This window comes from Podarcis tiliguerta, assembly GCF_965153285.1.
Source record: "Podarcis tiliguerta genome assembly, chromosome: 9".
Taxonomy (NCBI): domain Eukaryota; kingdom Metazoa; phylum Chordata; class Lepidosauria; order Squamata; family Lacertidae; genus Podarcis; species Podarcis tiliguerta.
Genome location: NC_139542.1, coordinates 22,507,656 through 22,527,104, shown reverse-complemented (window position 1 = coordinate 22,527,104; position 19,449 = coordinate 22,507,656). Strand labels below are relative to the sequence as shown.

The 19,449-nt window shown below is 43.1% G+C and overlaps 1 protein-coding gene across 2 annotated transcripts in view; it reads right to left on the bottom strand.

The window, feature by feature from the left end:
* Positions 1-19,449, bottom strand: part of ARHGEF38 (Rho guanine nucleotide exchange factor 38) — a 50,208-nt gene that overhangs the window by 13,443 nt on the left and 17,316 nt on the right. For both annotated transcript variants that reach the window (XM_083456771.1, XM_083456770.1), the window contains exons 4-8: positions 13,478-13,625; positions 11,695-11,712; positions 5,154-5,353; positions 3,605-3,738; positions 423-527 (exon numbers count right to left, since the gene is read on the bottom strand). In XM_083456771.1, coding sequence (XP_083312897.1) covers positions 423-527; positions 3,605-3,738; positions 5,154-5,353; positions 11,695-11,712; positions 13,478-13,625 — 605 coding nt within the window. The remainder of the gene's footprint in view (positions 1-422; positions 528-3,604; positions 3,739-5,153; positions 5,354-11,694; positions 11,713-13,477; positions 13,626-19,449) is intronic.

Genomic DNA, 19,449 nt, shown 5'->3' with positions numbered 1-19,449 from the left:
AGTGTTTTTGGTTTTCCCCTTGCTTACACCACCCTGCAAACCACCATCTTCTTCTGCACCAGGCCTTTGACCAAGAATGAGGAACCTGCGGCCCCCGCAGATGTCCACTTCTCATCCGCCCCAAACAGCATGACCAACAGTCAGTGATAATGGGAGCTGTTGTTAAGCAGCATACAGAGTGACATGGAGCCACTCATGCCTTGGACTAATATAGCCCTAAAAGCTTTTGCCAGGAGCCACACTAATTAAGGTCTAACCTTTATATCATTATGCAACTTGAGAATTCATCCTGGTCTTTTTGATTTAAAATGTCTCATCCAGTGGATTCAAGTTTCACACTCATTCAGAAGCACCTAATATTTGCTTGCAATATGCAAGTAGCAAATGGATTCTTTTTTTAGTTGTGCTGCGTTAACACTCACCTTCAGATGCTGTAGAGACACCGAAATATTCTTCACGCAGAGTTTGACCGTCTTTTCCAGACTTCTAAATAACTTCTCCTCTTTATTAAATGTTTCATCTTTCACCTAAAACATAGGGCAACACCGAGATCAGGAGCAGAGGCCACTCATTAGTAATTGGTGGAGTAGCCCTAACACTAGCAGAGATATTGCATAAAGTATTTCTGTATTCCTTCCACTGAAGCTACAAGAATAGGAGGTTGGACGATTCTGTTGTCATTTTTATCTATGGTTTTTTGTTTCTTCTGGATGCAGACAAACCATGGTTAGTCTTAGCTAGCAAGACACCTTCAGACTTTGGCTTATGTAACTGACTTGTTTCAATCAAATGAAATGCTAAAACATGGCTAACTGGAAGCTTTTGTGTCAATTTTCAATCTCCTCACAGCTGCATCAGAGAGGGGAGGAATGCATAAGTCCAAGGCTCACACAAGCTCATTCACAGAACGGCCTTGGCCCAGTATACCTGAAGGAGCGTCTCCACCTCCATCATTCTGCCCGGACACTGAGGTCCAGCGCCGAGGCCCTTCTGGCAGTTTCCTTGCTGTGAGAAGCCAAGTTACAGGGAACCAGGCAGAGGGCCTTTTCAGTAGTGGCACCCACCCTGTGGAACACCCTCCCACCCAACGTCAAAGAGAAAAACAACTACGAGACATCTGAAGGCAGCCCTGCTGAGGGAAGCTTTTAATGTTTAATAGACTATTGTATTTTAATCTTCTGTTGGAAGCAGCCCAGAGTGGCTGGGGAAACCCAGCCAGATGGGCGGGGTTTAAATAATAAATTATTATTATTTAATAGTAATAATAGAAATTCTCATGCATGCATACATGCATATGCAAATATCTACGACTGTGACAGTGAAGCAGATATGAAGTAGGGGAACAGCATTGCCCTAGAATCAGGGCAGTGCAAAACTTCTGTCTGGACCACTCATGCAGAAATGTGAACCTCTTTCATGAGATAGAAGCCATAGTGTGTGGCATGAAGTTGTCACACCTGACCTCCTGATAGCTGTGTTTCTGCTACTTATTTAGGAGGTACAGGGAGAGGGATTGAGGCAGCAGGGAAGTTCACACAGTGCAAATGTATCGGCAGCAGCATTGGATTGGCTCTGTCAGTACATTTGCACCACGCCAACCTACCCACCACCTCTCTCTCCTGGTACGCAGCAGTGACTCGACTTTCAGGAGATCAGGTGAGCACGACAACCCCAACATGCCGCCCGCTACAGGATAAAAGATTTTGAACATAGTGTGGATTGCAAGGCCATCCAGCTGCAGTTCATAAATGCCTGCTAACCTCATGCATGTTTGGAAAACACACGTTCACAAATGCAACTGTTAAAAGTTTTAACAGCAAAACGAAAAGGAGGAGTAGGAAGCTTAAGAGAAGTGACAGAAATTTCCCTTTGCTTGTTAAGTAGGGTCAGCAAGATATCAGAGAAGCACGGGGTTGATTTTATGACTCTTGCCTAGACTTTCATCTTTATGGTGCTCTCTTAGCTTGCATAAAAATGTATACGAGCAATGCATCATGTTATATCGTGCATTTGTCTGTCCCTCTGCTCATTACTGTACTTCTGCAGAATTAATACTTGCACCAAGTTTGAGAGAGACTCCTATTATTTCAGAGGCTGACCAATACTTGTCCCGATTTGTAAAAGAGGGTTGGCGTTTTTATTTGCTTCAGTTTTCTTTCTTTGTATAGAAGAGAGAGAAAGAGAGAGAGAAGATGACGGCAACAACCTTGGAAGTGTCAAATCTGGTCTTCTCTTCTAATGCAGTAGGAGTTGCTGCAGATGTCAGAGATGTGAAATTTGAGTGCTCTGAACCTCTAATTAAAGGGGGGGAAGGATGCTCAGTCATTCATAAAAGCATCATCTCCTCCCCCCTCTCAAAGTGTTTCTCCAGTATTTGAGTTTGAAAAGTGTTTGGAAAAAGAACACCAAACCAGAGAGAATTTACTGTCTGAATAAAAATAGCTTCTCTTCGCAATTAAGGACATTTCACGGTGGCTGGCATTGGAAGGCTGCGAGTGCTGCTAGCAGATAGTTATAACTTGTGTGTGTGTGTGTGTGTTGTGTAGTTTGGAAGATGTGGGAGAGTCACATGGCTCATCCAAACAGGCCTCACTCTGGGAACTGGGAGAACTACATTAGCAGTCTTAGTCAGTGCTATTTTTTCTAGAAAAAGAGGCACTGGAATTCACCATGAACGTCTCCCCTGTTCTCTTATAATGCAATGGTGGTCACCTGAGAGATGCTGGAAGAGAGTTCTGCTGAGTTCTGGCTGAAAAAACCCCTGGTCCTAGTCTCCATAGTCCAGATGTAACATAGGATTTAATTCACAATGGCCACCATCAGTTTGCACAGCTGATAAGGCCACATTCATTGCCCACACTCTTCTCAAGAGCCATCATAATGCCTCTTACTTGCCAGGATGGAGAGATTGTTGTCTCCATGTGTGTAGAAACCTTTGGCCTTTGTGTGGCTTAGCATACTACATCAATGTAATCATTCCATCCATTGCTGTGCCCATTTTTTACTCTAGTGTCACGTACTATGACTTCCAGCCCTGCCCACTCCTGACACGTGGCCCCACAGAAGGTTGCCAGTGGGGGAATGCGCCCCTTGTTTGAGAAACATGAATACAATATCTATTTGGATTCCTGAATTCCTTTGCAAAACAGGGAGCCATGCTGTGCTGCAGAGCCAGAATGAATGTTGCCTGCCTCTTCCTGCCACAATAAATCTATTAATGATGGACAGCCCCATCATATGAGCAGCTGCAAGGACTGTGTGATTGCAGCTACCTGGCTCCAAGGGGGTGACAGTGATGGTTGGACACTCCTGAACCTCTGTGCTGCATCAACAAGCCCATTGCAGAGCAGAGGACGCAATACAAGCATTGCCCCTTCTTATCCCATTGGAGATAACCCAGGACTTCTTCTGAAAATGCCAAGCACAGGGCTATCAATGAGCCTTGTGCTGCAGTGCCCAGTGGGCAGTCCCGTCTGCCTGTCGAATTGGATCTGCAAGACCGACCTTGATTAGGGGTCTGGCCAATGGAGCAAAAAAGCTTCTCCACTCCTATTTTACACCCTTTAAAACACTCTGTAAAGAAAAATGCCAGACACCTAAATACCTGAGGTTCTCCTCCAGTCAGAATTTTCAGGTGGCCAGTTACTCTCTTCGATTTTTTACTAATTGAGTGAATGTTTAGTCTTGAAAATTTCTCTTTTAGAGATTCATCTTCGTCATTTTTCTTATACTTCAGCACTGCAATTAGAAAAAAAACACACATCAATACATCAAATCTGCATTTATATAGGGCTTATCCTACTGTCCTTCAAAGTCATGAAGAGACCAACAAAAGACAGGGAGAGATGAAGGTTACTTCCTATGGAAATAACAAGGATAATGAAAATCATTGTGGCCATATAAGCTTTTAAAAATCCATCTCTCTAATTGTTCCTGTTGTTTGTAGTAGCTCCTTTGATGCTATTTACTGCAGAACATATAATTCCGTGTGCTATAATAATTTTCATGCCTTCACGATTTAAATCCCTAGTGAATCTGCTTGACAGAAGCTGAAACATAAGAAGAAAAAAATGCCCCAACTTTCTTATACACCTTATGCAAATGCAAGAATCCAATGGTGGACCTGAAACAAATATAATATTTCATTTTCTCCCTCACTAGTTAAGACTAGTAGGCTGGAAGTCAAATACTGTATGCTGTTTTTCTCAGAAACATCTGAGGTCACCTATCTGGTAACTTGAAAAACAGAATGTTGAAGAAGATGGACTTTGGTTTAATTCTGCAAGGCACACACTAACATCTGTAAAGGACCCATTTAATTATCACGGTCAGTGGTCGTGTTCAGATAAATTATGGTTTATCACACCATGAATAAGACTTACATCCTGCCCCACATAGCTAATACTGACCTACTCCTCTCCTCTCTCACCATGCAATGGAGTTCAGAGGCTTTCACATTAGGAAGTTTATTTTCATTAAATACAGCAGGCATGGCCAACAGGTAGATCGTGATCTACTGGTAGATCACTGGACATCTGTGGTAGATCACTAGCAGATCACTGGCTCCCCCCAAAGAAGCCCAAGAACTTTGGCTCCCCTAAAAAAAGCTAAACATTTTAGCACTGCAGCCCATAAAAAGAAGCTCAACAACTTTGACCTGAACCCCCGAAAAGGGGGTAGATCACTGCCAGTTTTTAACTCTACGAGTAGATCGCAGTCTCTTGGGAGTTGGCCCCCCCGAAATATAGTTTGCGTTGTTGTCCAAACCCAGAAAAACCAGACAACTTCAAACCATGGTTTATGAAGCTGCCTTGTTTCTACTAACCATAGTTGAGTTTAGCCAGTTTAGTGTTTAGACACACCCTAAACTGTGGTTAAACTAAAATGGAAGCTTCCAAACTGCTTCTCACAGAGCATGCACCCAAACTGACATGGAAAGGCAGTTGAAACATAGGATGAAGCCAAGACTTATTGTAGTTTTGTGAGCACAAGCCAAAAATTACAAGAACCCCACTGGATAAGGCCAAAGGTCCATGTGTCCAGCATCCTGTATTCTCCAGTAGCCAATGAGATGCTTCTGAAAAGCCCTCAAGCCAGGTTCGAAGGAAATAGCCTTTCCCTGCAATTACCCCACATTGTTGACACTGTCTTACCTAAATCCTTTCTTCTTTTAAGTTCATTTATATTTGTATTCATGCCTTTCACAGCAACCAAGGCATCCTGCAGTGCTGTGTGGTCCGGGTGGGACCTGGGAGTTGCATTCAAGAGCTCACATAGCAACAAGGGATACTTCATCACACGTTGGATGGGTTTGATCATCAGAGATCCCATGTCCAGAAGGTTTGGTTTCCCCCTGAAATTTAAACAAAGCCCCGTTAAGTCAACAAATGAGTTCCTGAAGGTGGGGGAGAGGAAGGTCTTAGTTCCCTGTAGTGGCTCCTTTCACAACAAATCCATAACTGGTGAAGCTATTCCTTTTACTGTAAAATATCTAGTGGATGAAAGAGTATATGAACTTTGGAAAAACAAACAACTGTTATCATGAGTCATTCTAATTGCAGGTATACCTGCTGCTAGCTAATGCTTTATATTCTTTATTGATGTGGCTAATGCTTCCAGCTGTTTGATGCTAGGAGCATTTTCACCCCTGTAAAAATTACGATTAGTTGTCGCAATCAACCATTTAGTTTTCTTCCACTTGCCATTTAAGCCTTCTTGATAGCTGGAAAAAAAAGTATACACAGAAGTTTCAAGAAACAGGACCCTAGAGTGCTAAAACAGTGTTTAGGGTGCTGCATGTGAGATCATATGATTGCTTCCCTCTTAAGTGAACAGCAAGCTATGGTGGCTATCGTCTGTACCCACTACATAGGTACTCAGTTTGACTTTGCCAAACAGATGACATCTTTAAGCGTACCTCTTTATTACATTTTCACACCAAAGCCTGACCTCTGGTCAATCACTTTGCTGCTGCATGGCAGGGGACAGAGGGCAAGGAGGGAGGCAACAGTGTCAAGATTAAATGCACCTTGTGTTATTAGAAAGTTGGCAACCCTAATATAGAAGCATCATCATGGTCAGCTTCTGTATTTGGCAACCCAGTAAGTCAATGCTTGCTTGCAGCATATATGCTTCTGATATATTCATTCTTTATTAGTACACAGTTGTACCTTGGAAGTCAAATGGAATCCGTTCCAAAATGTTCGAAAACCAAAACGCAGCTTCTGATTGGCTTCAGGAAGCTAGCTTCTGCAGCCAAACAGAAGCCCCGCTTCCCAAAATAGCTCGCAAACTGGAACAGTCACTTCTGGGTTTGCAGCGTTCGGGAGCTTAAACGTTCGGGAGCTAAGCTGTTCCAAAACCAAGGTACAGTTGTATAATGTTTTAAAGGCATACATCAAAGCATTTCATTCTGTCGTATCTTTTCATTTTAAACAGTTTCATTCTTTCCTCTCCTTCATCTAAAACACCTAAAGAATCTTAAAATTCCAGCAAAGATGCAAGCTGGGGAAGCTTTAGGCTTGTTGGAAAAAGGTCTTCAGTAGATGCTGGAAAGACAGCAGTGACAGCACATGTCTAATATTGAACAGGAGTGAATTCCAAAGGGCTGATGGCACAACACCAATGGCATGATTCCTACAGTGTTTGGAATGGACCTCTTGATAAGATGGCATAGGGTGAGATGATCTTCAAAAAATAAAAACAAAATCCAGCGTTGGCAACCTTACTCTTCTTTGCTTGATGCTGCACCAAAAATAGAGTTCTGCTTCTGCAGCACAATTGATTTTAAAACAGCAGCAGCAGCAACTTGAAATTACTGTTGTTTTCCTCGGAAAACCCATACGAATGCAAATATTTAAAAGCAGCTTCAGGAATGGCGTGAGGTAGATTTCAAGTGTGCCTTTGCTTCCACAGTTAGTCTTTGGATGGTTTCCCAAGTGATAAACAGCTCTCTGCTTGCATTTGTGCATGCCAAAATCTAGCAATATGGGTTGGAAAGATAGGAAGTTTGCAAAAAGATAATGTTTCCCTGGGGCATGAATTGCTACCCAGTTCAGCCCATCTAATTTGACCGAGTCAGATTACCCAGCGATAACTCTCCTTAGATTAGTTGTGTTTTTAACATGCATGTTTTCGCATTACACCACAACCCTGGAGAGGGAAGGAAGGAGAGATAGAGAAGGAACACAGTCTCCCTGCATAAGTTAAAACAGACCTGTAGCATCTTGTGACATACATTGTGCAGAAAATTAAGCCGATAATTCATTTGTGATGCTTCTTCAGCCATACACCGTCTTCGTGCGGATTTAGTAAAAAAATTCTAGCACCATAGGTAGCTACACTGATCTCATCGCAAATCGCTGCTACTCCTTTACACTCATATTAATGCAGCTGGCTTAATTCTGACAGAATCCACTTCCTCTGCAGATGGCAAGCAATGAAATGAAGTCATATGCTGAATAACAACATGTAGCTTCTCCCCCCCTTCAAAAAACCCTTGAAGTTGATGCAATTGTAAAATGGAATAACCTCATGTTCTGTCGCCCTGAGCAACTTGAAAGGAGGACAGGGGGCACAAAATGGAATAATGATCACAGATATTCTCGGTTCGTGAAAAACCCAGGTAATCAGGCCATCGTTTGAAATCCTCTTTTCCTAAAGCCCTATCTGCACCATACGCTGAAAGCACTTTTGTGCCACTTTAAACAGCGATGCCTTCCCCCAAAAGAATCCTGTTTTAGAAACTGGTGAGCTCAAAGACAGTGACTGGAACTGATCTTGAACATTGACTTGGGGCAGGGAAGCAACAAGGCTTTGAATTTGTTGGACTAAGCCTCTTTAGCTCTCCAATGCTAAAATGGGGATTCTTAGCGGAAGTCAGCAAATGATGGGTTAAATTCAACAGGATGAATCATTTTTTCAGAGGCTCAAGCAGGAGGTTGGGGAGAGAGCTGCTTGAAAGCCATTTTCCAAGCAGCAAAAAGGCTTTCAAATAGTGCTGTGCTTTGAAGTCTCAACAACTGGTCCTTCAAGGCACAGCATCACCTGGTATTGTAAATGGGTGGCCTGTCTAATAAAATGCCATTTTACAGTTTAGTATTATTTTTATCTTGAATTACATCTTGGAAGCGCACCATGATCATTTCCTTGCTTAGGCCCTCTAAACATATTGATCCGACCCTGCTGTAAGTATTTTGCCAGAACAAGTCAAGCACATACTGAGAACTTTAAAGGTAAAGGTAAAGGGACCCCTGACCATTAGGTATAGTCGTGGCCGACTGCGGTGCTCATCTCATTTTATTGGCCGAGGGAGCCAATGTTTGTCCACAGACAGCTTCCGGGTCATGTGGCCAGCATGACTAAGCCGCTTCTGGCGAACCAGAGCAGTGCACAGAAACGCCGTTTACTTTCCCGCTGGAGCGGTACCTATTTATCTACTTGCACTCTGACGTGCTTTCGAACTGCTAGGTTGGAAGGAGCAGGAACCGAGCAACGGGAGCTCACCCCGTCGTGGGGATTCAAACCGCTGACCTTCTGATCGGCAAGTCCTAGGCTCTGTGGTTTAACCCACAGCGCCACTCGTGTCCCACTGAGAACTGAGAACTTTACATCTGTGCAATTAAAGTGGACTAAAGGAGTCTTGTTGCTCTAATGCAGAGTTTCCCAAACTTAGGTCTCCAGCTCTTTTTGGACTACAACTCCCATCATCCCCAGTTAGCAGGACCAGTGGTCAAAAATGATGGGAAACCCCTGTTCTAATGCAACAAATCTAGTTGTTGTTGTTTTTAAATATGACGTCCTGCAGTTTGGAAAGCGACCGAAATATGTGAGATAAACAAATAATTAATGGGAAAATGTATAAACACTCTGCAAGCAAATCAGGAGGAATTTAGGAAGAACGCTCATTGTCGTACAATCACTCCATAAACAATTTGAAATGAATGCTCAATGCTCTAACCACTACATAGCTTTATACAAGCAAATCATGATGAATGATGAATAATTGGTTTGTCTATACAGCAGTGTTCATTCTCAGATGTTGTTGGACTACAACTCCCATTATCCTCAGCCATGCTAGCCCTTGGTTTCGGATGACAGACGTTGTAGTCCAGCAACACTGGGGACCTGATGTTGAAGAACACTAATCTAGAGGGACTCTTAGTCTCTGCTTGGGGATGTTTTATATATTTTTATAAAATATATTTTATATATTTTTATAAAAATATATAAAATATAAAATTTTATATATTTTATATATGAAGGGGATTTTGTTAATAATAATAATAATAATAAAAAAACTAAGGCAGGAGCAACATTCAGTCGTGAATCTCCTTACCTATGGCATCCTGCTTCTTATTCCAAATAGGCTACCGATGTTTTAAACTTTCCCACAACTGAGGAAGTTGCTCCCTTATTATGTGATAAGTGATGAACCAGTATTTTCCAAGCTGCAAATAGTTTTAGAGGAGTCCAGCAAATGGGACAGCATAGTGATTCTCTCTTCATAGAGAAGTTATCTGGTACATTATCCCAGTTTAGGGAACAACACTAGCTGGGATCTCGCACTACAGCACACTTAGTCTAAAGGCTAATTCAGCTCTGCATTGAACTCAGCGACGGTTATATGGGCAGAGAAAGAACCAGGCAATTTAGCTTGACAGCTTGGGGGAGCTGCTACCACGCAAGAAAGTACAATATTTCTCCCTGCTTAAACTGAGCGGCAAACATCTATCCTCGGAAGAATTCTGATTTCATCGTGGCCACATATTATTTCTGTGTGCGACTGTCAAAAAATTATTCACAGATCTCACAGAGGTATTTATTCTGCTATAATCGCCAATCTGCTGCCTTTGCTGTGAGTTATGGGGCTCGGCACAGAGGCAAGAGAAAGGGTTACTGTGAAGCTGAAATGTCTTGGAGGCAGGTGTTTCCAGGGCAGGAATCCACAAGCTAAAATGCTCATTAGGGTTTCCAAGAACAGGGACTGTTATTGTGCCTGGATTGTGAAAGCCAGAAGGTTTCATGGGTCCCCCTTATTCAGCCACCATGGGGTCATCCATAAACTGGCCTCTGAAAGGTAATTGCTGATGAATTATTGACCAATTTACATCCCATGTGCAACTCACAGTTTATGGCATCTGTTTTTGAAGGTGATAAGCGCACATTAATTTGTGGAAGTGTGGCACAAGCAATTTGTGGCAAGTCTGTGCTCTTCTTACACACACACACACAAACACACACACACACACCACACACACACACACACACACACACACACAGGCTTTCCTCTCTCTTTTATATGGCTTGTCTTTTGTTTAAAGCTCCACAATCTTCACTCAGAATCTCTTGATCTTTATCTGGAGAGGAAACTTTTTAATTTCTGCCTCATCCCATCCAAGAGGAATCTATTGGATGGACCCATTCATGCAACACAGACATTCAGTTTCCTGTAGATCCCCAGAAAACTCATTCACTTGGTGTATGGGAAGGGATTATTTTCAGTCCGATGCAAAAAAAGTGGGCAGGACAACAGGTGTGACACATACCTCCGTACAGTGGCCCATGAAAAGTAGCAAGAAAGAGGCATTATCACAGTTCAAGGCACTTGAGGTGTGCATGTGGATAGGACCAGAAGACATCCATAAATAAATAAAAATATTATTGCCTCTTAAGAAAACGTTTTTAATAGAGGATGAATTGAATTGGGGGGCCGGGGGTTGGAGGAGAGGCAGAGAGAAGAGCTAATTTGTCAGTGGCTAGGGGGCGCAATCTGGACGGTTCTGCCAGGAGCGCAATATCACCTCTGATTTTGGAACCTCTGGCCTCAAGTTCCCAACCTCTGGCCCAGTGTATTCTTTTCATGAATCAGTCAAATATTAATCTGGCACCATAACATATTTCGCCCCCCCCCCCGAGATGACAGCCTGATGAAGACTGCACAAAAGCTATTTCCATTGCTTTAAATTCAGCTAAAAATAACCCCATCAACTGTCCCCTTGCTCCTTTGCATCTTGCTCAATGGCTCAAATAGCAGAGCTAAGAGGAAGAGAACAGTAGTCTCTGCTTTCGTAGAATTCCAGCTGGAAAACTGGAATTTCAGGGGGAAATGACTGAGACACGTGAAGCAGCAAAGCCACAGCTCAAGTCCTCTTGTCCCAAGGGTCTTCAGCAGAAGAATATCGTGCCCCTCCCAACCAGTGGTTTGTGGAACTGCAGATTTATTTATGTATTTGAATTTTTATTCTCTGCAGTTTTATAAAATATATCAGAGTGGTTTACAGCATAAAATACAATAAAATCCACCTATAAATATCTCCTTTTTTAAAAAAAACCAGTCAAATTATTTTGAAGGTAATTCTTGCTTTTATGCTTTGTTCTGATCACTACTTAGGCTCACCTTCATTTTGAAGGGGGAAAGTGGGATGTAATTTATGAATGAATGAATGAATGAATGAATGAATGAATCATACCAATTTCCCAAACATGTTGCAAGTGCTGTTGGATTCCCACTCACATTAGACCCAGTCAGCATCTCCAGATGTGTATCTCAACAAAATCTGAAGGACCATAGGTTCCTCACCCCTGCTGTCCCTCACCCACCCCCTTCAGATGTTTTGAACTACAGCTCCCATCAGCCCTGGCTAGCAAGGTAAAAATGTAATAATAATAACAAAAAAGAAATATGGTACATACCCTTCTTCATATATCTTTCTGCCGAGAGAGAGAGAGAGAAACAGAGGGATCTGTTAACAGTCTGATCCTCATTATATTGAATTAAATGGCCAAGTCCACACGTAATGCTAAAACATTGTCTTTACAAGGATACAGTGCAGTAAGCCTTGATTCCTGAGCTCCCCCTTCCAGCTCAAAGAGGAGACTGAAAACTTTCATTTCTGTTATAGATTAATCATAGTTTAGGGTAACATCCGTACCCTAAACTGTGGTTAATGTTAACTATGGATTTTTTTTAACAAGCCAGATTCTGAAACCATACTTTAAAAAGCTAAACTGATTCAATCAATCATAGTTAACATTAACCACAGTTAGAGTTCAGGTGACATGGCCAACGGTATAAGCTAAAATTAAAAGCTTTCAAACTCTTCCTTGTAGCCATGCAGCAGGAGGAGGGAGACGCAAGCGAACCAGATGCTTGCCTAGGCCTATTTTTGCAACACTAAACTATGGCTAGCTGATATGTCCAAACCACACCAGTGGGAGTTACTGCTGAGTAGACAAGTTTAGGATTTGGGAGCAAACAGCGTTAACTTCAAGGAATACTTAAATCAACTGCATCATTGGACTTCAATCACTACCAAAATAATAAGGCAACCTGCTAATAAGGCTTTTTTGTTTTTTTACATATGTCCTAAATTAATCTTAAAAAGTAGAGACATCACCTTGCCAACAAAGGTCTGTATAGTTAAAGCCATGGTTTTCCCAGTAGTGATGTATGGAAGTGAGAGCGGGACCATAAAGAAGGCTGATCGCCAAACAATCGATGCTTTTGAATTATGGTGCTGGAGGAGACTCCTGAGAGTCCCATGGACTGCAAGAAGATCCAACCTATCCATTCTGAAGGAAATCAGCCCTGAGTGCTCACTGGAAGGGCAGATCATGAAGCTGAGGCTCCAAGACTTTGGCCACCTCATGAGAAGAGAAGACTCCCTGGAAAAGACCCTGATATTGGGAAAGATGGAGGGCACAAGGAGAAGGGGACGACAGAGGACGAGATGGTTGGACAGTGTTCTCGAAGCTACCAGCATGAGTTTGACCAAACTGCGGGAGGCAGTGGAAGACAGAAGTGCCTGGCGTGCTCTGGTCCATGGGGTCACGAAGAGTCAGACACGACTAAACGACTAAACAACAACAAATTAATCTTCCCCAATCTGGTGCAGCTCTGAGGTTTTGGACTGCCTGGTCAGGTATTATGGGAGTTGTAGTCTAAAGCATCTGGGAAGGCTTTTCTAGATTCTCTGGGCTTATACACAGAGCCAAAAAGTTCCAATAAATCTGATCCTACAGCTTCCTGAAAAAGCAGTTTGTAACGGGAAGGGCCATAATGAAAAGGCTTGCGGGGGGTGGGGGGGCAGCAAAGACAAGCCCCAATATACTTATGCACAATTTTACAAAATGAGGGTTAAGGATTTTATTATGGTGATAATTTAATTTAGACACAGATGTGCTCAGTGCATTAAAAGGATGGAAGGCTTCAGTTTAAGATGGTGCTTCCCTGAAGCAACCTATTTTTTTTAAAAAAAGCCTGTTTTGGTGGCATCTTAGATATTCTTTCCATTTGGGATCCCTCTAATAACAGTGAAATATATTCATATTTCCCGGAAAGGAGCATAAGTGTATGTTCCTAGTAAATGCCATAAAACTCTGGATTTATAGGAGATATTTTGTTTTATATCCATTTAAGCTCTCCCATGACAAGCAGTGAGCAAGAGATGGAAACAACCATTTGAAAAGTTCTTACTTTAAGGACAGTAGGCAGTCACGTATATGCTGCTTCAGTTCTTCGTCTTTTTCGTAGGATTCCAGCAGGACGTGTGCGTCATCATGCTGGTAACAGTAGATTTTATACGTGTCTTCTAGTAGGTCTTTCATCTGCAAAAACACTTGCCCTGTTAAAGTGCAAACAAAAAAGCCAAGAAGATGAAAAAAAGCACAACGTCAGACAATTTAAGGTCTGCTTCAAATATGTAAACCTGCCATGCCTTGATGGAAAACCTGCTCTCTGTCCCATCTACTGACGAGATCTTATATTCCAGTACAAGAGACAGGGACTTCCTGGTGGTGTCACCAAGAATGTTGCATATGAATACCTTCCTGGGTAAGATCTGCTGGTTTTCTCTTTTTGTTCCATTATCTAAACATTTTAAAACCCAAAGCAGTGTGCATTTTAACACTTCTAATGTTATCTATTATATGCTGGGACCTTTAAGATGCACCAGTGGTCTGACCCAACATTCTTACGTTGCTAAGAATGGTGGAAGTTGTAGTATCTCTCTCTCTCTCTCTCTCTCTCTCTCTCTCTCTCTCTGTGTGTGTGTGTGTGTACGTGCACTGATAATAGTCATTGTTTGGATGGGGGGCTTTTATCCATTTCTGCAGTCACACAATCAATCAGTAGCTGAACTGGGTTCCACACAGTCACGAAAACAAGTCACGAAAACAAAGTCACAAGCCACAGTCACAAAAACAAAGACACAAGCCACAGTCACAAGTCAGTCCCATAAAACAAAGAACAAATCACAGTAAAAAAAAAAATGAAAAAACCACATAGACAAAAATGCAATTTTTTAAAGCAAAAACAAAAGCTCCTCTGTGTTGTGTGGGTGCTCAGGACTCAGTAGCTGATAGATTCAACAGGAAGCCTCTGATTAGCAGAGGGGGACTTAATTTATAAATGGAACACACTCAATAGGAAGCGGAACATGTTCTGCATCCAAGGCAAAGTTCACAAACTGGAACACCTACTTCCAAGTTTGAAGCATTCCATTTCCAAGTTGTTCATAAACTAAGCTGTTCTAAAACCAAGGTACCACTGTATTTTGTTTCCCACAGTGGCCAATCAGTTGCCCACGGGAATCCCAAAAGCAGGGCGTGAGGGCAATAGCCCCAAAATGGCATTCAGAGACATCCTGTCTCCGATTCTGGAGGTAGCAGATGCAGCCATTCTGACTAGCAGCCCTTGGCTATATTTGCACTCAAAAATATTTGTTTTATTTTTATTGTCTTTGTTTAAGACATTAATATCCTGCTTAATCATTATCAATTCTAAGCTCTAAAAGCAAAAACAAAAGGAAACCACACAGAAAATAAAGCAATAAAAACTCATCATAAAACTGAAGTCTACCTTAAAATGCCTGCTGGAACAAAGGAAGTATTGGTCATGCATCTGAGGTTCAGCAAGTATGGCGCCTGTCAAATTTCAGCTGGCAGGGAGTTCCACAGGCTTGAGTCAGCCTGCGCCAAATGCACAGCTTCTAGTATTTATGAGCCATACAGCTCGGCCACTGGGGGAACCACCAACAGACACTTAAAGATTTATATCTCTTCCCTTCCCCACAACAACCAAACATTTGGAAACTTTTCATACTGCATTTCCATCTTTGCATATTACAGGGAAGTATAAAAGAGGAAGCGTAAGGGAATCGTGCTTCCTTTTTGCACTGCTGAGATAATGTGTGCTTTTTATCCTGCCCTTCAACACCTGACACACAGAACACACCTGCTGAACCTCTGCATGCAAGACTGCTCTTAAAGTCATAGAAGCAAGACGGAAGAAAGGAAGGAAAGAAGAAAGGGGGAGAAGAAGGCAGCCCTGTTCTTCGGCTGTAAGAGAAAACAGCAAACAAAATGAAACTATTTCCCATTTAAGTATATGACATAATTAAGAGTAAAGGTAAGGTGAGGTAAAGGTAAAGGACCCCTGGATGGTTAAGCCCAGTAAAAGGTGACTATAGGGTGAGGCGCTCATCTCACTTTTCAGGCCGAGGGAGCCGACGTTTGTCCACAGACAGCTTTCCAGGTCACATGGCCAGCAGGACTAAACCGCTTCTGGCAGAACAGAACACCGTGACAGAAGCCAGAGCACACGGAAATGAAGTTTACCTTCCCGCCGCAGCGGTACCTTCTTATCTACTTGCACTGGTGTGCTTTCAAACTACTAGGTTGGCAGGAGCTGGGACAGAGCAATGGGAGCTCACTCCGTCATGGGGATTCAAACCACCGACCTTCTAATCAGCAAGCCCAAGAGGCTCAATGGCATGGACCACAGCCCCACCCTTATCCTATTAAGAGTAAGGCCCATTAGAAATATAATGCAGATGCCAGTTGGTTTCTACAGTGGGTATGAAATTGTTATAACTGTTTTTTTTTATATCCAAATGTTTATATCTTATTATGAATTAAATTGTTGCATGCATGTTTCATTGTGGACGTTCTTGTCCTTATTCTTTATTGTGGAAACATCTCAAGATCTGTCATAGAAAGTGATTCATAAATGAGAGAGAGAGAGAGAGAGAGATGCTGAACTATAACAGAACAAAACACGGCCTCATCTGGTATGTCAGCTGCTTAAAGGCTTGCAAATAACATTACTTTCGTCTAAGAAGGAGTGCATCCCTATTGTACATTTCTTTAGGCTTCTGGCTAATTCCAGCCATCCTCCGACTTTCTTTTGTGCCTAATGACTGCGATGAATGGCAGATACCAGGGAGGGGGGGAGGGGGGTGAATTCAACCGACAAGAGGTTAAATGTGCAGCTTTCATTAAAGACAGTGTGCGTCCACAATCTGGCTAAATGGGGCCATGTCCTTTATATTTCAGATATACAAAGAGAGAGCTCTCTACCACTCACATCATTTGCTTTCCTCTTTTAAGCAACAACAACATACCAGGCTCACCTAGTCAGATCACGCTTGGATGTTGCAGAAACCTGAAGGTTGCTTCAAACAGCAATTCTTTAAAGCGCCTCCAGACTGTATGTATTTTGGAGGAGGGATTCAAGAACGTTAGGTTTGTGCATTTATTTATTTTATTGACTGCCTTTGTGCCTCACCTTTCCAGCCTAGTCTACCTCACAGGGCTGTTGTGAGGATAAAATGGGGTAGGGGGAGCTCATTTGAAGCGGATTAAGGGGCTCTTTTGCTCTAGTGAAACAAATCTACTTAACAAAACACACACAGAGAGAAACTTTTCATGGCTTGGAAAGTGATGGGGAAATAAACTGAAAAGTATGGGATGAAGAAATAATTAATGGGAACAGGTATAAACACCCTGCAAACAAATCAGGGTGACTGCAGGATGAGTGTTCATAAACAAACTAAACTGGACAGTTAGGACCAGTCAAATTCAATGATGGGGTGGGTTTCAGGCCAAGGGAGCCGGCGTTTGTCCGCAGGCAGCTTTCCAGGTCATGTGGCCAGCATGACTAAACCGCTTCTGGCGCAACGGGACACCGTGACAGAAGCCAGAGCGCACGAAAGCACCATTTACCTTCCCGCCACAGCGGTACCTATTTATCTACTTGCACTGGCATGCTTTCAGTGCTGGTTTCCTATGTACAAGGAACTTTTAAACATGGGGAATTCCCCACTTGCATTCTGGAGTTAAACCAGGATGGATGGCTGTAGCAATTGTGGGAGAGAAATGAGCACTTGTCCCTGCCCCCCCAAATCTCCGCTTAGCACAACCCACACTGGGAGGTGGAGGGGGGTGGACAGCTGGAAAGGGAAAGGCCCTCATTTCTCCCCTCGTCATAGCCAATTTCCCTGAAAAAACTTCCAAGGTAGGGTATTCAACTTGATGAAACTACACAAATAAAAAAAAAGAGGGGTGTAGGAAGCATTTGAAAGTAAGCAAAAAATAATAATAATTTAGGTAGCCTACATGTTCTGTTAAGACAAAAACAATCTAAAAGTAATATCTTTCTTAGGAACCACTTCAAAGATCACTTCAAAGAAGTTAACAGACTTTCAAGTCCATCGAAACTCTGAATCAGGCTGGAGGTTAAGCTGAAAAAACAAAAGGGGGGGGGTGCAAGGAGGAGAGAAAGCAGTTGTTGGGCAAGGTGAAAATGATCTGGTCTTTAAATAGAAGGTGGGTGGATGGCGGGGAGATGTTGCTCATTAACCTTAGGGTGCCCTTGGTATAAATCAGGGGTGGAGGACCTTTCTCAGGTCAAGGGCCACTTTCCCTTCTAGGGAACCTTCCAAGGGCCGCATGCACCAGCTGGAAGGCTTGGCTGGAAGCAGCTGGAATGACAAAGACTAATTTAGTCACACATCCCCTCTAACCTCCATCTCTAGGCAAGAAGGAAGCATGTCTGAGTTCAAAGACACAGTCAAGGCAAAAACAGTCAAGGAGGGTGCAAAGCAGGGCAAGAGAGGGGTCTGGATGGGGAAGGGGAGCAGCCTGGGGTGAGGAAGGGAGGCCTGGAGGGAGGGATGCAGTCAGCGCCCAAGCAGAAGGTTCCCCATCCATGCTGAAAACAGAAGACTAGGTGAGGCACAGCTGCTTTGGATGCATTTGACTCTAGCACTATTTGGACACATGTGGGTTAAAAACTTGCATTATATCAGGTGGGGAGAACCTGTAGCCCTTCAAGTGTTGTTGGACCACGGGTCTCATCATCCCTGATCACTGGCTAAACGGCCTCGGCCCAGTATACCTGAAGGAGCATCTCCACCCCCATCATTCAGCCCAGACACTGAGGTCCAGCGCTGAAGGCCTTCTGGTGGTTCCCTCACTGAGAGAAGCCAAGTACAGAGAACCAGGCAGAGGGCCTTCTCAGTAGTGGCACCCACCCTGTGGAACACAGCTCCTTTGTTAATATTAAGCAACAACATTCGGAGCCTCCCACCAGATGTCAAAGAGAAAAACAACTACCAGACTTTTAGAAGACATCTGAAGGCAGCCCTGTTTAGGGAAGCTTTTAATGTTTGATGAATTACTGTATTTTAATATTCTGTTGGAAGCTGCCCAGAGAGGCTGGGGAAACCTAGCCAGATGGGCGGGGTATAAATAAATTCTTCTTCTTCTTCTTCTTCTTCTTCTTCTTCTTCTTCATCTTCATCTTCATCATCATCATGAGATATGGCACCTAACAACATCTAGAGCAGAGCTTTCCAAACCATGTGCCATGACATGCAAATGTGTTAGCTGCAGTGTGTAGGTGTATCATGTGAACGCTTCCTGCTCTCCTCCCAGGGCTGGAAAGGGGTTAGTTTAACCTCTGGTTTGCTAGCAAAACTGAATTAAAGGTAAAGGTAAAGGGACCCCTGACCATTAGGTCCAGTCGTGACCGACTCTGGGGTTGCGGCACTCATCTCGCTTTACTGGCCAAGGGAGCCGGCGTACAGCTTCCGGGTCATGTGGTCAGCATGACTAAGCCGCTTCTGACAAACCAGAGCAGCGCACAGAAACGCCGTTTACCTTCCCGCTGGATGCACTTTGATGTGCTTTCGAACTGCTAGGTTGGCAGGAGCAGGGACTGAGCAATGGGAGCTCACCCCGTTGTAGGGATTTGAAGTGCTGACCTTCTGATCAGCAAGTCCTAGGCTCTGTGGTTTAATCCACAGCGCCACCTGCGTCCCAAAAAAAACTGAATTACTGAGTCACAAAATGATGCATGTCTAAAAAGTATGTCACCGTCATGAAAAGTTTGGAAAGCTCTGACCTAGAGACTTGCAGGTTCCCCATCTCTACTTTATATGTTTGTCAGTAAAGAGACATCCCAGTTAAGAGAGGACCAATGAATGTCCTCTTTTATTCCCCATGTCTTTAGCATGTAGGATCGTTACTTTCCACGCCGCATGAATCCACAGCTGGCCTCATGATTATGGGCCTGCTTTTGCTGAACGCTAATTGTTTCTTTTTTTATCCTCCAGTTATTTATTGAAAGAAATGGCAGCTTGGGTAAAAGCACGGGCTGGAGAAATG